This window comes from Abramis brama (assembly GCF_963993115.1).
Source record: "Abramis brama genome assembly, chromosome: 4".
Classification (NCBI taxonomy): Eukaryota; Metazoa; Chordata; class Actinopteri; order Cypriniformes; family Leuciscidae; genus Abramis; species Abramis brama.
In genome coordinates, this window is record NC_139966.1 from 41,953,793 (window position 1) to 41,969,005 (window position 15,213).

General features: G+C 38.5%; 1 protein-coding gene across 3 annotated transcripts; it reads left to right on the forward strand.

Moving 5' to 3' along the window:
* Positions 1–1,301: 1,301 nt before the first annotated feature.
* napepld (N-acyl phosphatidylethanolamine phospholipase D) lies at positions 1,302–12,370 on the forward strand. Of its 3 annotated transcripts, XM_084110883.1 has the most exons (6): positions 1,302–1,366; positions 1,614–1,683; positions 9,690–9,924; positions 10,462–11,108; positions 11,182–11,296; positions 12,034–12,370. In XM_084110883.1, exons 2-6 carry the CDS (start codon positions 1,622–1,624, stop codon positions 12,163–12,165), a joined length of 1,191 nt encoding a protein of 396 aa, XP_083967009.1. In that variant the 5' UTR covers positions 1,302–1,366; positions 1,614–1,621; the 3' UTR covers positions 12,166–12,370. The 3 variants fall into 3 exon arrangements, with proteins under 3 accessions (XP_083967009.1, XP_083967008.1, XP_083967007.1); XM_084110882.1 differs by lacking the exon at positions 1,302–1,366 and having other exon boundaries at positions 1,503–1,683; XM_084110881.1 differs by lacking the exons at positions 1,302–1,366; positions 1,614–1,683 and adding an exon at positions 7,024–9,051.
* Positions 12,371–15,213: the final 2,843 nt, after the last annotated feature.

The following is a 15,213-nucleotide window of genomic DNA, read 5'->3' on the forward strand; positions in this document are numbered from 1 at the left end:
AGTCTGAGCACTAAATGCCTGGATGAGGTCTGTTTATCTGCATGTGAAATCTGCCCAGCCCACGATGAGATTATCCACCCAGAAATCTGTGATCTATTACTCAGTGTTGTGTGGGATAACATGGCCTGCAAATCTGTTTCTAATACAGAGACCTGCTGCTGACCTGTCTCCTCCCTTCCCTTGACAAAAGTGCTCTGCGAGGTTATTGAACAACATAACAGCTGCAAATGGACTGAAAATATTAGGCAGATGTGAGAATGCAACTGCATCTGGGTTCTTATTGCATGATGTTGAGTTATTTTTGTCTGCTATCAATGTGTTTCTCAATGCTCTATCATACTTAAATCATACAAAAACCATAGACTGTAAAACAATTAAAAAACACTCGCTTATAATCATAAACGATTGTGATTGGTTCTACACCGGCGATGAGGAAAAATAACAGGTCACACGTGACCAAAACGGTATTAATCAGGCACACTTAGGCATTGAGAGAAGACTCCTACTGAAGACACCAACACAAACTAATATAAAAATGATCATCTATATCTTACAGTAACGAGAGAAAGACTAAAATAACTCTTCTGGTGGATACTGAAGTGCAGTTTGCCATCCGCTTCACTAGGGGCGAAAGCGGACTTCACTTTCAGCATATGACACCTTTTTGCTCCTTGGCGACGTGACGCATGTAAACACTCTCCACAACACGTTTGAATAGTTTTAAAGGTACAAAGTAGAAAAATCCTTTAATCACTGTTGATGTAGTAGTGTCATATATTTATATTTGTTAAAATAGTCATTTGGTGTTGTGTTGAGCTCTGATGTTCTCCTGCTACTTCATGGTTTTCCTTCTTCTAGCTGTATGTATGATACAAGATTATTGATTAAGGCAAATGTCATCTTCAGATGTATAAGTGTATAACAGAGGACATATTTGCAGCAGTAAAATAAATATGCTGCGATTCAAATTGGTCTCTGGCACATTTACACACTTGGCTTCTGCTTTGATAAGATACATGCAATCACACTACAAGATGTCATACTCTCCAAAGCAGCATTTTTAAATGTCTGTCTTTAAGATATATAATCTCTTTTATTAGCCATAATAGATCTATTTTAAGTTTCATCTTCTTTCACACAGCAAACTTTTTGAAATGTAAATTGTGTGTTGTTTTGGTGAAAAATTTGTAAATGGAGATTTATAGTTCTACAATTGAAAATTATATACAATATGAATTACTTGTGTGTGTGTGTATGTATATTTATCTCTTGTCTTGTCCTGTCTTTTCTCTACAGAATGGACTGTAGAGTTTTGGGTCATGTGGACAAACATTCACTGTAATGATGGAGATCTTCTCATGCACAGGTAATGTTTAAATCATCTTATGTGTTTTGTTGAGTAGTAAATGTGTAGGTTACCAGCATTTTTGTGTTTGAAGGGGTTGCCAAATGATGGTAACCTAAGTAGGTGGGGAAGGGATGGGAAATGAAAATTTTTATACAGCTAATTTTTCTTTTTTCCTCTCTGGCCAAAAGCATAACCACTTTCATATGAAGTTTATAAAGTTCATATGGTATAAAGTAAAGTCTTTGTTTATGTCTTTCATCTGCAGAATAAAGGATGTGTTTCGACCATACTGGGACAGACATTCACTGTACTGATGGAGATCTGCTCATGCACAGGTAATGTTTAAATCATCTTATGTGTTTTGTTGAGTAGTAAATGTGTAGGTTATCATCATTTTGTTTTTGAAGGGGTTGGTGGGGAAGGGACGGGAAATGAAAAATTTTATACAGTTTATTTTTTCCCATCTGGCCAAAAGCATAACCACTGTTGGACATTGTGCTGGAAGTTCAGGGGGAGACCTCACCGGTATCCCCCTTCTTTGGGCGCGCCCTTCACACTCACACCACACCACTCATTCATATCGCAGACATCTGGCTGGGATCAAACCAGCAACCTCTGAAACCATGAGGCAGCACTCTTACCTGTGAGCCACAGATCTCTTGTCTGTCTGTGAGGGAACTTATATTTCACTCTTCATCTGTATGTGGCCTGTGAGTTTCTAATAAAGGAGTCAGATTAAAGTGTGGCGTAGTGATTGTTTCCCAACACACAGAGGTGGGATTTGAACCCACTTCTAGCACAGCCTTGTTCACAACTAACATGTGTTTAGCCACTTGCGCCACTGTGGCTTTCACATCCTCCACTGCTGTTTGGGCCGATTTGTTGAATATAATGCAATACTTGAGATTTAGTATAAGCCAAAGAGGGATTTGAACCTGAGCCTCTAGCGCAGCCTTGTTCACAAACGTGTGTTTAGCCACTTGCGCCACTGTGACTTTCACAACAAGTGTTGGTGTTTGGGGGACTTTGTTTGATATAATGCAATACGTGAGTTTTAATGTTAACAATAATGGGATTTGAACCCAAGTTTCTAGCGTAGCCTTGTTTACAAACAACGTGTGTTTAGCCACTTGTGCCACTTTGTATTTCACAGTGTTGGTGTTTGGGCCTCTTTGTTGGATATAATGCAATACATGAGATTTCAATGTAAGCAATAATGGGATTTGAACCCAAGTTTCTAGCACAGTCTTGTTCACAAACAACGTGTTTAGCCACTTGCACCACTGTGGATTTCACAGTGTTGGTGTTTGGGCCTCTTTGTTGGATATAATGCAATGCTTGAGATTTAGTATAAGCCAAAGAGGGATTTGAACCTGAGCCTCTAGCACAGCCTTGTTCACAAATGTGTGTTTAGTCACTTGCGCCACTGTGACTTTCACAGCAAGTAGAAATGTGATATAAAATAACAAGACATGACAAAATAAAACAACTGGATTTGAATGAAGTTTTATGTACTAAAGGCAAAAAATTATCGTGTGAGCCACAAATTTTGTAATGAATTGACTTTCCTTTTGTGTTTTTGTAATATACAGAGGTGGGATTTGAACCCAGGCTCTTAACTCTCCACACAAACACTCATACCACTGCACCGCTGGCTCCAACTCCTTTCTGTGAAAAAATAACTTAGAAGAATAGTCTGAGTTGCATGAGTGAAACAACCCTAACTAACACCATTATTTAGTTAGAGTTAGAGCTAAACGCAACAGTTTAAGTCCTAGATCTTCAAAACTGAAGCTCTTCTCGTCTTCTATGAGACTAATGAGCATTACACCTTATTTATTTATTCACTGTTATATCCTGTTATGAGCTGATGGTCAGTTTTGTTGGTGGCTGGCTGCTGTTGTAAGTGTTACTGCTGATTTCACACCAGGTACATCTGTTCAGATTTTTGAGTTTTATTGTGAGTGGATTGTACAGATTCAGTCACTGAGCAAGAGTCACTCAAAGAGACACCAGAACATCAAATGAGCTCAGAGAGACTTTATTCACATTTGACAATACATTTGTGACACAACAGTTATCAACATCAGGAAGATCTTATGGATGTTAAAAAGACATTGTAATTTCCTTCAGGGACAAACAAACACACCATTGAACTTTTAACATATAATAACATTTCAGACAAGGAGATGGAGACATATCAAACCTCGAATGTGTTAACAGTCAAAATGTTCATTTAATATAACAGTTCATAACATGAAACAATGAAAACAGTTCAGTAAACTGCAGATATCAGATGGCAGAGCTGTTAATGCCAAAATACGCCATCAAATAAAATACAACACAAATACATTGCATGCAAATTAACTATGGACTGATATCATGTGCTTATATATCTAAAATATTGATATCATGTGCATATTAAAATATAGGTCAACTCCCTGTAATTCCTGAATGATGAGTGTGAAATAAAGTATTTATTAATATCTTGATATTATTGCTAGTATTAATAAAGGACAACTTTATTTTATTTCACAAATGTTCATTTCGTCATACTATAATCAACATAAAATTGCATCTAATATTTTGTATTTCTTTTTTGAATTAACCAAGGTTTATGAGACAGGTTGTGCTGGAGCCTAACCAGCACTGCTGCACATTATGAATGTCTCCTTTATTGAACACAGCTGAACTGACTGAATTAACTGATCATCAGCTGATTAGCAGAGAACTCCATGACCTGAGTTCAATAAGGGAAACACTTCAAATCTGCAGTTATACATAGATTATATATATATATATATATATATATATATACACACATATATATACATACATACACATATACACATATATATACACATACATACACATATATATACAGGGCTGGACATTAAGCCTTTCCATGTGTGTCCGAGTAAAAAAGTTGCTTGTCTGTTTTTTTTTTTTTTTTGGTGTGTGTTGTAAATATAATTTATTCTGAAGAAATATTCTCATCAGTGTTTAGTCAGCTTTGATATATTTAAATCTGCATATTGTAATATCTGAACCTTTAAAGCCCCCCCCCCCCCCCCCCCTCCCCCCCTCCCCATTTTTTATTAAATGTATATGCTTCATCTTTCATTTTAAATTCTTAAATTTGATCAATAAATTCAATTATTTAAAATAATAAGACACTATAGGGCTGTTACCCTAAGTAGGGCTGATCAAATTAAATCATTTACACAGAAAAATTACAATTGCATGAAATAATGTTATGAGATTTTAAATATACAAATAAGAGACGTTGGAAAGAATGATACTTCACTAAACCGCCAGTAGGAGGATGCAGGCGACCATCTTAATGAGTGAATAATTTATTCATTCATTCAAACGATTTGTTCAAACGACTGATTCATTCTAAGAATAGGCTTGTTTGAGATGCGCCTAGCCTCGCCTGAAATGTGTGCGAGAGTAGGCGGCTGCAGTGAGGGGAGGAGTGAAAAAAGCGCAGGCAAGACGGACAGTTCTCTCTTCTCGCAATGGATCTGACACCTGTGAGATCAAAGATGGATATCGCGGGATTCACGATATTCACGCTCGTGCACGGTGTTGCTAATAAACTGGATGTAATTTAAGTTCTGTTGCTTTTATATTAAAATAAATAAAATGAACAAGACACCCAAAGTACTTGTTATTTAATTCCATTCCAAATACATGTTTATCAATATTTTTTTCTTTAATACAGACATATGTGTTTTTATTTATTTTATTTTTTTATAAAAATTCAATTGCATAACCCAAAGAGATCGCACTGTCAGATAGTTTGGGAATATTCACACATAAAATATACACATAAAACATGATATTAGAGTTTTAAATTCAAACATTTTAAAAGAGAACAATACATCACAGTTGTTTAAACCAATGAGCATTAAGCTGTGTCGTCAGCAAGTCGTTTCCCATCATGCTTTTGATCAGCAGTCAGTGGAGAGCAACTGCGCTCGGCTGCAGAATCCGACACATCCGCCTTGCGATCGCGAGAGATTTTTGACATACGTCAGCATGACATCAGAGCAAGGCGGACCGCACTCGGACACATTTCTAACCGGCATGCATCTCGCGCTGATCACCGGTGATCGATTCTGCGCAGATTTTGCTCATCTCAAACAAGCCTAATGAGACAGATGTTCATGAATGGTTCATTGAATCTTTGACTCAACCGATTTGTTCAAAATGCTGAATCATTAAATAATGAAAACACGTTTGAGTGTAACTTAGCTGTGAGATGCTGCTGTGATGTTTGGAACTATTTTCGCGGCTGAAACAACAACCGTCAAAATTGCATCTAAAATGTAAGTGACTTAATTTGAACTGTTTATAGGGCTTGGGCGTCGTGACGTCATACTTGGCGTGGCGGCCATGTTGATGGCCTCGCGAATGTAAACATACAGCAAGTCGAACGAGGAGAAGCAGAGTTGGAAGAAAGAAAAAATATGTTAAAATCCCGAAAAGGATGTGGAATTTACCGGGATACGTTAGGGAAACCAGGGACCAGTATGTGGACAAATTTTCCTGTAAAATATCCCGTATTTTAATACCTTACTCTCTCATAACATTAATGTTAGCCCTTCCATCGGACCTGTCAGTCTCTGTAACGTTACTATTGTCCTGTTGCTACCCCCTTGCCCTTCCAGCGAAACAGATGTTTTCAAAGCATCGTTTTGCTTACTTGAAGGCAACCTTAGCGTGATATTGGCCTTTTTAATATAACAGCGTGGTTGTTGTGAGAGCACGATTTCACGCCAATCTGTAAGCAAAGTCACGTTAGATCTAGCTTAACAACTCGCTTAGTTAATGCTGCAGTTTTGTAGTACGAATTTTTGCTGTCAGCAGAGGGATAGCAACAGAAAGATGAATGTTGAAATTGTCATTTTTCGGGATATTTTATAGGAAAATACTAAAACGGGAAGACAGCGGGAAAAGAGCTCAAATGCGTGAGAAACCCGGAAAAAACGGGAGGGTTGACAGCTACTAACTACACTTTTTTGCCGATTTTGTCCACATAACGTTACTGGTCCCTGGCTTCCCTATTTAACGTATCCCCGTAAATTCCACATCCTTTTCGGGACTTTAATATCTTTTTTCTTTATTTTTTTTCTCCCAACTCTGCTTCTCCTCGTTCGACTTGCTGTATGTTTACATTCGCGAGGCCATCAACATGGCCGCCACGCCAAGTATGACGTCACGACGCCCAAGCCCTATTGAACTGTTGTATGAAATCAATGTCACATTTTCAATCGTGATGGTATTCAGGAAAACAGCACAAAATACACAAAACTAACAAGGCACTTTTAAGTTAATAATAAATAAAAAAAATACTTACCAAAATGTGTTTTAATCCATTAGTCTCGCTGTAGTCAGTTATTTTTTTCGATTTTTTTTTTCAGTAAGCTTCCTGGATGCTGTAGATAGTTCCAAGATATCATATAATAAAGGATTATATACGGATATATGGATATATATGGATATCTATGGATAGTTCTACAAGACAGGCTTTGGATCTACTAGCGATTTGATTGGAAACCAACAGCCAATCACAATTGACCTTTAATTTTCCGATTGGTTGATTTTGTGGCACACTTGTAACGCTGTTGCAAGTTGAGCGAGTTGAGCGTGCACAGAATTAAGAGGTTGAGAGAGAGAGAGAGAGAGGGACTTGACAGGAGCGCAGAGAATAAGTTTGTGAGAGAGCACCTGAGTAAACTGCGTGAGAGGGGTTATTATTGCACGTTAATATGGATAATAGCAAACAAGCAAATACATTTATTGAGCACGGAATCGTTTTTTCCTTTGCTCAAACATTTTTTTTTTGCGATTGTTAATTTCTGTTCAAAATATAATGTAATGTGCTTGCAAAATATAGTTCTCTGTGCTCAAAACTTACAATTACTCGCTCAGGATTGAGGCACATATATAACGCCATATTTTCCAAGCATTAATGGTAAGGAACGACCCTTATACTTGTGAGCGGCACATATGAGATGTTTCTGGGTGTTTCTCCCTCATATCTGCTTCGAGTTCTTGATTGTGGCATTTATTTGAGGTTTAGAATCCATTATTCCTGTAACGTTAATTATTTTGTCTTATATGAATTTAATAAGTCCAAACACACCGCGTCATCTACGTCAGGTGACCTGTAAATGCGATCGCAACTTAAGATAAATGTAATAAATCAGAATCATTCTTTCGTTTTAACGATTTCCTACTAGTCATTTTTTTCTTATTAACGTTCTAATCAGGTTACTTGTCCGGTCGGGCAAGTAAAATTCTCTTGTAAGCTACTTGTCCCTTCAAAAAATCCACTTGTCCCGGACATGCGTTAATGTCGAGCCCTGATATAAAAGATGTCAATAGTATTTGTAATTCCAAGGAGTCCACAAACTCTCTAATCTCGGTTAGCCTACTAAACCGAGTAAACATCACAACTTGTTTGTTAATGTCCCCTCTCTAGCAAATTATTGTTTTACGTTACTGTGGTGTGAAGACCTTCTATAGCTATAACGTTACGTTACTGTTTTGTGAGCCAAAATATAATATTGTGGTATCTGTAATGAAGCATTGTCGTTTTTAAGAAACATAAATGTGTTGAAATTATAGCCTACTACTGTACGTTTTAGCGTGAGTTTCACATTCCGACGTTCCCCTTCTGCTGGTCACGAATGGTATTTCAGATATAATCAAGTAGACGTGGACTGAGTGACCGATAAATTCACTTCCGCAAGATTTACACTCGTCCAACACGGTTTTAAGCTTTCCCCCACGTCCAACTTACAAAAACACATTTTCATGAATTAATACATCCACATCGGAAAATGAACGCAGTATCATTCTGATTCACACATGTTTGTGCAGGGTTAACACCAATAGTCTTAAACGTGCCCAAACCTGCCCTCTTGTAGTAAAACATTGCAAGTGCAACTATGTAACTTAAGGTAATAATATTAAGGTTCTCTGAATGTGAAAAGCATGGGATGATATTCTTAATCAGATTATTTATATTTGTCATGTTAGAGAGTTGGATATATTCACAATCACAAGCATATTTGCTCCAGTTTTGACTCAGGATCAGAAATGAACTAGTCTGGTCTTGCTAAGCTCATCGATGAGTGGGTGTTCAAACTTTCCGGCTGTGATAATAAGTGCATCGATACAAGGACACTCTTTCTTTGAAACTCTTCTGCAACCAGACCGGCTAGTCAAGGCTTTTCACACGCACCGAAACGTCGTGAAACACGGAGTTTGTTTTTTTTACGATTCTCACACGTTTCTCTACTTTTCTTGAACTACTACGGCGTCGCAAGACAATGACAGTCCAGCATATCTTCAAAAACGGAAGTAAACATTTATGGCATAAATCGGAGCTGTTTGTTTTTCTTGTCACGTGGCTTGCTTAATATGAGCAAAGACTTTGATATGACTCCAACGTCTTATTCTTGTTGTTTATTGGCGGTCGGCTGGCTATGAATCAAACTGCGCGTGTTGGCACGTTAAACTTTGACGCGTTTCGTTATTAGGTTTTTGTCCCTTATGGCCGCTCGTACATCATCAGCTCCGTTACTGTGGCGCTTACATCAGAGGCGCGCTCGTGCGGCGCTCGAGACAGTGACACTCCTCAAACAGACAGGCTCGAGACTAGCGCTGCTGGCAGAGCTGACGCATCGGTACGTATCATATCATAATCATGTCTGTTTGACAACAACAACACACTCGAGCACATGATAGACTAGACACAAGCATGCATTCTGCTTTATAATCAGCTCCGTGGTTTCGGGTTAGTTATAAACTGTTGTTTTCCTTTCAGTTTGAATTATTATGATTTATCACCTTTTATGAAGGTATATATTACAAATGTGATGTAATTATATTATCTGGCCATATAAATATAGCATATTCCTTTAGAGACAGTGCACATTACATGTTTTTTTTTAATGAAGGGTGTCTGCCAGAATCAAACAAATATGCACCATCAAGGTATACGGTTTCAAAGTCCAGCTTTGAGTTTACAACCTTGTCCTAAAAAGGTGTGTTTACAGTGATAACAGTACAATTATTAAATGATTTTGCGCTATACAAATAAAGGCTATTTGTACAGATTGATACAGGTAAGTTCAGTAACAGCAATACAAATGTGCACAAGCAACCAGAAGGATATACAGATAAATGAGTATCCATAATAGCCATGTGTGAATAAAGGTATTTTTTTAGCAGTGTTCTGCAGGACAGTTGTGCTAATTAAGGTCTTTCACCTCTTATATGTTCCCTGTTTTATGCTAAAGTAGCTCAAATGTGTTTTTAACAGGTGTTTGTGCAGTTCAGCTGCAGACAGGACTTCCATGGCTGAGAAACCTTTAGTCACCGAAGGGAACAACTTCCCGCTGGATTACCGAGGAGAGCAAGATGTTTCATGTTCCAGACGGGACTCTCGTGGGTGCTTTGTAAACCCTTGGACAACATGGCAGTTCCCCTCCTACAGTACCATTGCTCGCCTGTTCCTCATGGAGAAGAACAACAGTAATGTGCCCAGTGTCAAAGAGGTAAACGCACATTTTGTGCTCAGTTTAGGAGTCACTGATCAGGAATGCATTGAATCAGCAGTGTGGAATCTGAAATGTCACACACACACACACAGGATTCCTGTGCTACAGGAATATTATTGAATATAAGCATTAGCAAGTAAAACCAGTTTAGATTTGATTATTGTCAGTAAAGTCTGCGGTATAGAGGATTTTAAAGTAGAAAAGTGGCAGCTAAATGGCACACAACATTTCCTTTCATAATGTTTTGAAATAATTTGCTTTGACCGGTGGAATCGTTTTTCACTGTTATATAAAACATTTATTTTATAAATTTTTTTATTTACTTTTTACCCATTTATAGTGTACATTTACTTGTTATACACATTTATAGTAATTATAAATGTAATGTACATGACTATTTATACATTTATAAATGGGTATGAAATGTAAATATGTAATTATAAATGTATATTAAATTTAACAAAATGATATGCATAATTTTTATTTCAAATTTAATAAAAAAAGAAAAAAATGTTTTCTGTTTTTTATCCTCAGGTTCTGGACCGTGAGCTGCCGGTTCTGGAGCCGTATTTCGTCCAGAGGCCAGATCAGTGCGGGCAGACGGGCCCGTCTGTGCGAGCGACCTGGCTGGGTCATGCCTCTGTTCTGGTGGAGATGGAAGGACTGGTGGTTCTGACTGATCCCATGTTCAGCCAGAGAGCCTCTCCACTGGCATTCGTGGGCCCGAAGCGTTACCGTGACCCGCCTTGCACTGTAGAACAGATTCCTCGGCTGGACGCTGTGGTCATCAGTCATACACACTACGATCACCTCGACGCAGGCTCTGTGGCAGCGCTGAACGTTCGCTTCGGTTCTGGTTTGCGCTGGTTCGTGCCGCTTGGGTTGGCCGAATGGATGCAGAAGGCAGGCTGTGAGAATGTCACAGAGCTGGACTGGTGGGTGGGGAGCCGCATTCCCGGGCACGATGATGTCACGTTTTTTTGCACGCCAGCACAGCACTGGTGCAAACGCTCGCCTGTGGACGAGAACAAAGCATTATGGGGTAGCTGGACTATTGTAGGGCCCAATTGTCGTTTCTTCTTCGCTGGGGATACGGGATACTGTTCAGAGTTTAAGGAGATCGGAAAACGCCTCGGACCGTTTGACCTGGCTGCCATCCCGATCGGAGCGTACCTGCCCAGGTAAGACTGTAAAGAGCAGCTGTGTGTATTAAACAAAAGTTTATTAAATAATGATTTAACTTGTCTTGTTTAGAGGGATCATGAAGTCTCAACATGTGGACCCTGAAGAGGCTGTTCTGATTCACATTGACATTCAGGCGAAAACATCGCTGGCCATTCACTGGGGGACATTTGCTTTGGCCTATGAGGTATGAGCCCGTCTTTCTCTCGCTCTCGCTCTCTCTCTCTCTCCCACACATTCATTTTCTCAGTGTGAATGTCTTTCACTGAGCTGGCCAGCGGTCACTGCTGTGATTGTGTGTAATAGCTGTACAGCTGCAGTTGGGGAGTCCAGTCTTTGTAGTTGTATTACGTCAGGCTTCACTGTTGTGCCTACGTTTTCACACTTCAACACTTCCTCAGAGAGGCATTTACACATTTTTGAGCAGGTTTCTGAGCAAGTCAGTTTAGAGAACTTAAGTTTTACTGTGTCTCAGGATTAGGTTATCAATGTTTATTATATTTGTCATTCCGAGGATTATTAAGGGGAGAAAACATTTTTTCTGAGCTTTATTTAGGTCCCACTTGGTGCACTAGGAATTCAGTAATTAGGATTAGGGATTTTTATTGCAGTTCTGTTTTTCCTGTTTATTTATATAATATGTTGTGTAAACACACATGAATTATGAAATGTTTTAACATTGACAAGTTTTTCTTGCATGTTTCTTGAGCACCAAATCCGGAATAAATTACAATGCAAAATATTTTGCAATAGAAAAGTTTATTTAAATTGTAATATTTCAGAGTATTACTGTTTTTACTGATGAGCATAAGAGATCCTTTTGAACAGTAGTGCATATAAACTACTTTTCAAACAGTTTTATTAAAATGTTTTTGAAAGAATTGAATTAAATCCTGTTCCTTTCTGTTTATTTCTCTCTCTCAGTATTATCTTGAGCCTCCAAAACGTTTGCGTGAGGCTATGGTGAGTCATGGACTGAATCCAGATCAGTTCTTCACACTCCATCACGGAGAGTCACGGATGATCAACCACAAGGACATGCACTCGTCCGGCTAAACTAAAACACAGGAAGTATGCAGACACACATATATGACTTTACACAGGCTGCATTTTTTAGAAATCATTTTGAAGATCGTGCTGATCCAGTGGCTGGACTCTGGATTTAATGTAAAATTAATGTGTTAGATTTCTATTTTGTTTAATATAGTTTGTCATTTAAAATATCATGGAATGACCATAATAAAACAACATCTGAGTTTAACCTGTGTTTCAAAACAGTATTGAGAAGCTCTGCTGGCTAGAAGAAGAACAATTACCTGTGAACATCGCAGCGTTCATAAGATGCAGAAGAACCAAACCTTAAGAAATTCACTTTATTTGCAATTGTTTAATAACATCATTCCTCAGATAAAAATGCAATATTACAGGAATATACAGCAGAGATTAATTTAAAACTTCCTGTCAAGAACCATACAATCTAAAGATATTTTTTAGTTTTTATTTACTGGTAGCGTGCGTTATAAGCAAGACACACTCTGTCACCAAAGACAGACTGACAGATACAGATACAAACTGTACAATCACTTATTTACAAATCCAATTTTTTGTTGGTTTTTTCTTTTCACTTTTTTTTTTGAAAATAGGAGTAGAAAAAGTGATTGAATCTTCAGATTTACGTAGCGTATTCTTTTTAAAATCTAAATGAACAAATGAAAGAATGATGGAATGAAACAAAAGAGTCAGTAAAAGTAGAGGAGGGAATGACAGACCATGCAGACGTCTCACAGACTTCTCAAAAACACCTGGGGTCTAAACTCGATTAAATAGTCCAAAATGTGAACGACCTCTGACGGTGTTTCGTGAGAGACCTGAATGGTCAGCACTGATTCCTTCGAATTCTACCAAAAGCACGACACGCATCTACTTTTAATTCAGCTCGTAAATCTAACAAACAGCTCAGGACCTCGAGACTACTCTTCCCGTCCGCACCGTCGATCAAAACTAGAGAAGCCGCTTGTGTGGTCACCGAAATAAAGCCGCTTAAACATTTCTCCCTTTGTGAGTCTGATGGACTTGAGTGGTTAAATGACAACCGAATCGCATCAAAATAGTTTGACGGTGTAGATGAGTGAGCGTGAGGGAATCAATTCCCTCAGTTCTCCTACCCTTTATAGAAAGAGACCCAACAAATCAAGCCCAGAGCTGGAGCATTACGTCCATCTCTGCAGAAAGATAAAGAATAAGCCGTTACAATATGTTCACTCGTACATGGAGATTTGTGCAATATTAACTATCCGAGCTCCTCGTCATAATCGTTACCGTTCCGATCATTTCTTTCTGTCTCTAGTGCTACATTCGCTGGGTGAAACTAGAGGCGGGGAAATGCCACTTAAAATATAAATTGTTCTGCATTCATTAGGCCCTAACCTACCCGTGATTTCGGGTTTCAAAAGCAGTCAGTGCACTAAAAAACACTGAAGACCCGTCTCATCTACTGCAGGAGACAGCCTGAAACAATCTGCATTAAATATCGTCCCACCTGTTGAAATGAAACTATGGCAAGATTGACATTTTGAGCTTAGGGCGAAATTAATAATTACACGACAGCTAAAATCTATGCATAAATTCATCCTTCACTTGGATTGTGTACGATGTGTCAAACTAAATGTGGTTTAAATGTGCAAATTGTGATTATTGCATCACCACCTTAGCTTTTAATTTATCATTAAAACTCATTAACACACTACATTAACTTATAATATCAAATTAACAGTCATATAAAGGAGGACATTAGAGATACGTGCTACACAAAGGTTAAACCAGAGGGCAGACATTGCAGCTGTCCAGGCTTCCTCTGGGTCAAAGGTCAACCCCACGGCACGTTCCTTCAGTCTGACACATGCAGAATTAGCCAACGAACACGCATGAACCCAGAAACACCAGATGGCCCGACTGTGCGTCACTGGGTTTATCCACATAAAACAAAAACACCCTAAAGATAAAAATAAAAAAAACCTGTCCTACTGCGGTTTACTGTAATGTTTTATGAACTTGAAAGGTTATAACAATGCTGCTATACATTCTAATCAAACCATTTTCTTTTTTCAATATATCCATTTTTCATTAGGGAAACTTGTGTGCGCTCTACTGCTACTGATGGCAAATCGAAATATAAGCCACAACCAATCAGAGTCCACCAGGAGAGCGACCTACGCTTCCCCCGCTGAAATATCACGACTTTGGCCGTTCCCTCCAACCAGAGCGAAATATCTAAACTTCCATCCGATAAATATTTCTCATATATTAAAATATATAAAATAACTTCTGATTCTCTGAGAGAAAAAAAGCTACATTACAACCATTTGGGCAAAAAACCTCACTGAGCAACTAATAAAATATTCAGTCAAATATTTGGTACATTTCCCCAAGGCCTGAGCAGACAGCTCTCTGTGTTCATTCATTAGTGGTTTCATTTAACACAGGGGCTGCTTTTGTGTCATGAAAGCTCATGGCTTTTCCACACTATTCTATCGTGTGCATGTGCTCGGAGGGGAACGCGATGTGTTGATCTGAATAAAGCAGCGGTGAAAAAGCCCTCGGATTTGAAATCTCATGATTAATCTCATTGCACTCCTCCCTCAGCAAAAACGCCCAACAATCCTGCTTAAAAACAGGCCGTACGACCGGAGTTTCAAAGGAGCTACTGCGGTGAATACGAATGATTTACTCTATATTTCTCTATCATAAATTTAATTTCTATCTATACATAATCACTACATACATTCTCAAACACGGTTGTGTGTAGCCATTTTAACCCTGACATTCAGCAGATATAGATGAGTTTATATTGTCGCTTTTCTAGTGTTAATTCTTTTCTAAGTCTATAAAAATATACAATCATTGGCTAATGAAGGGAGAGGAGGACTCCGTCTGCTAGGTTGATTCTTAAGATTCCATGCAAACGCAACCAAAAACGAGAAAGAAAAATTCAAGCTTCGCATCCAGATCCATTATTTCCAACCTAAATCTCCTCGCCGAACGCGGATTGTCCATGAGACTTGAGAAACGACAGGGGATTTCTAATGTTTCCGCTTGCAGCCTTAA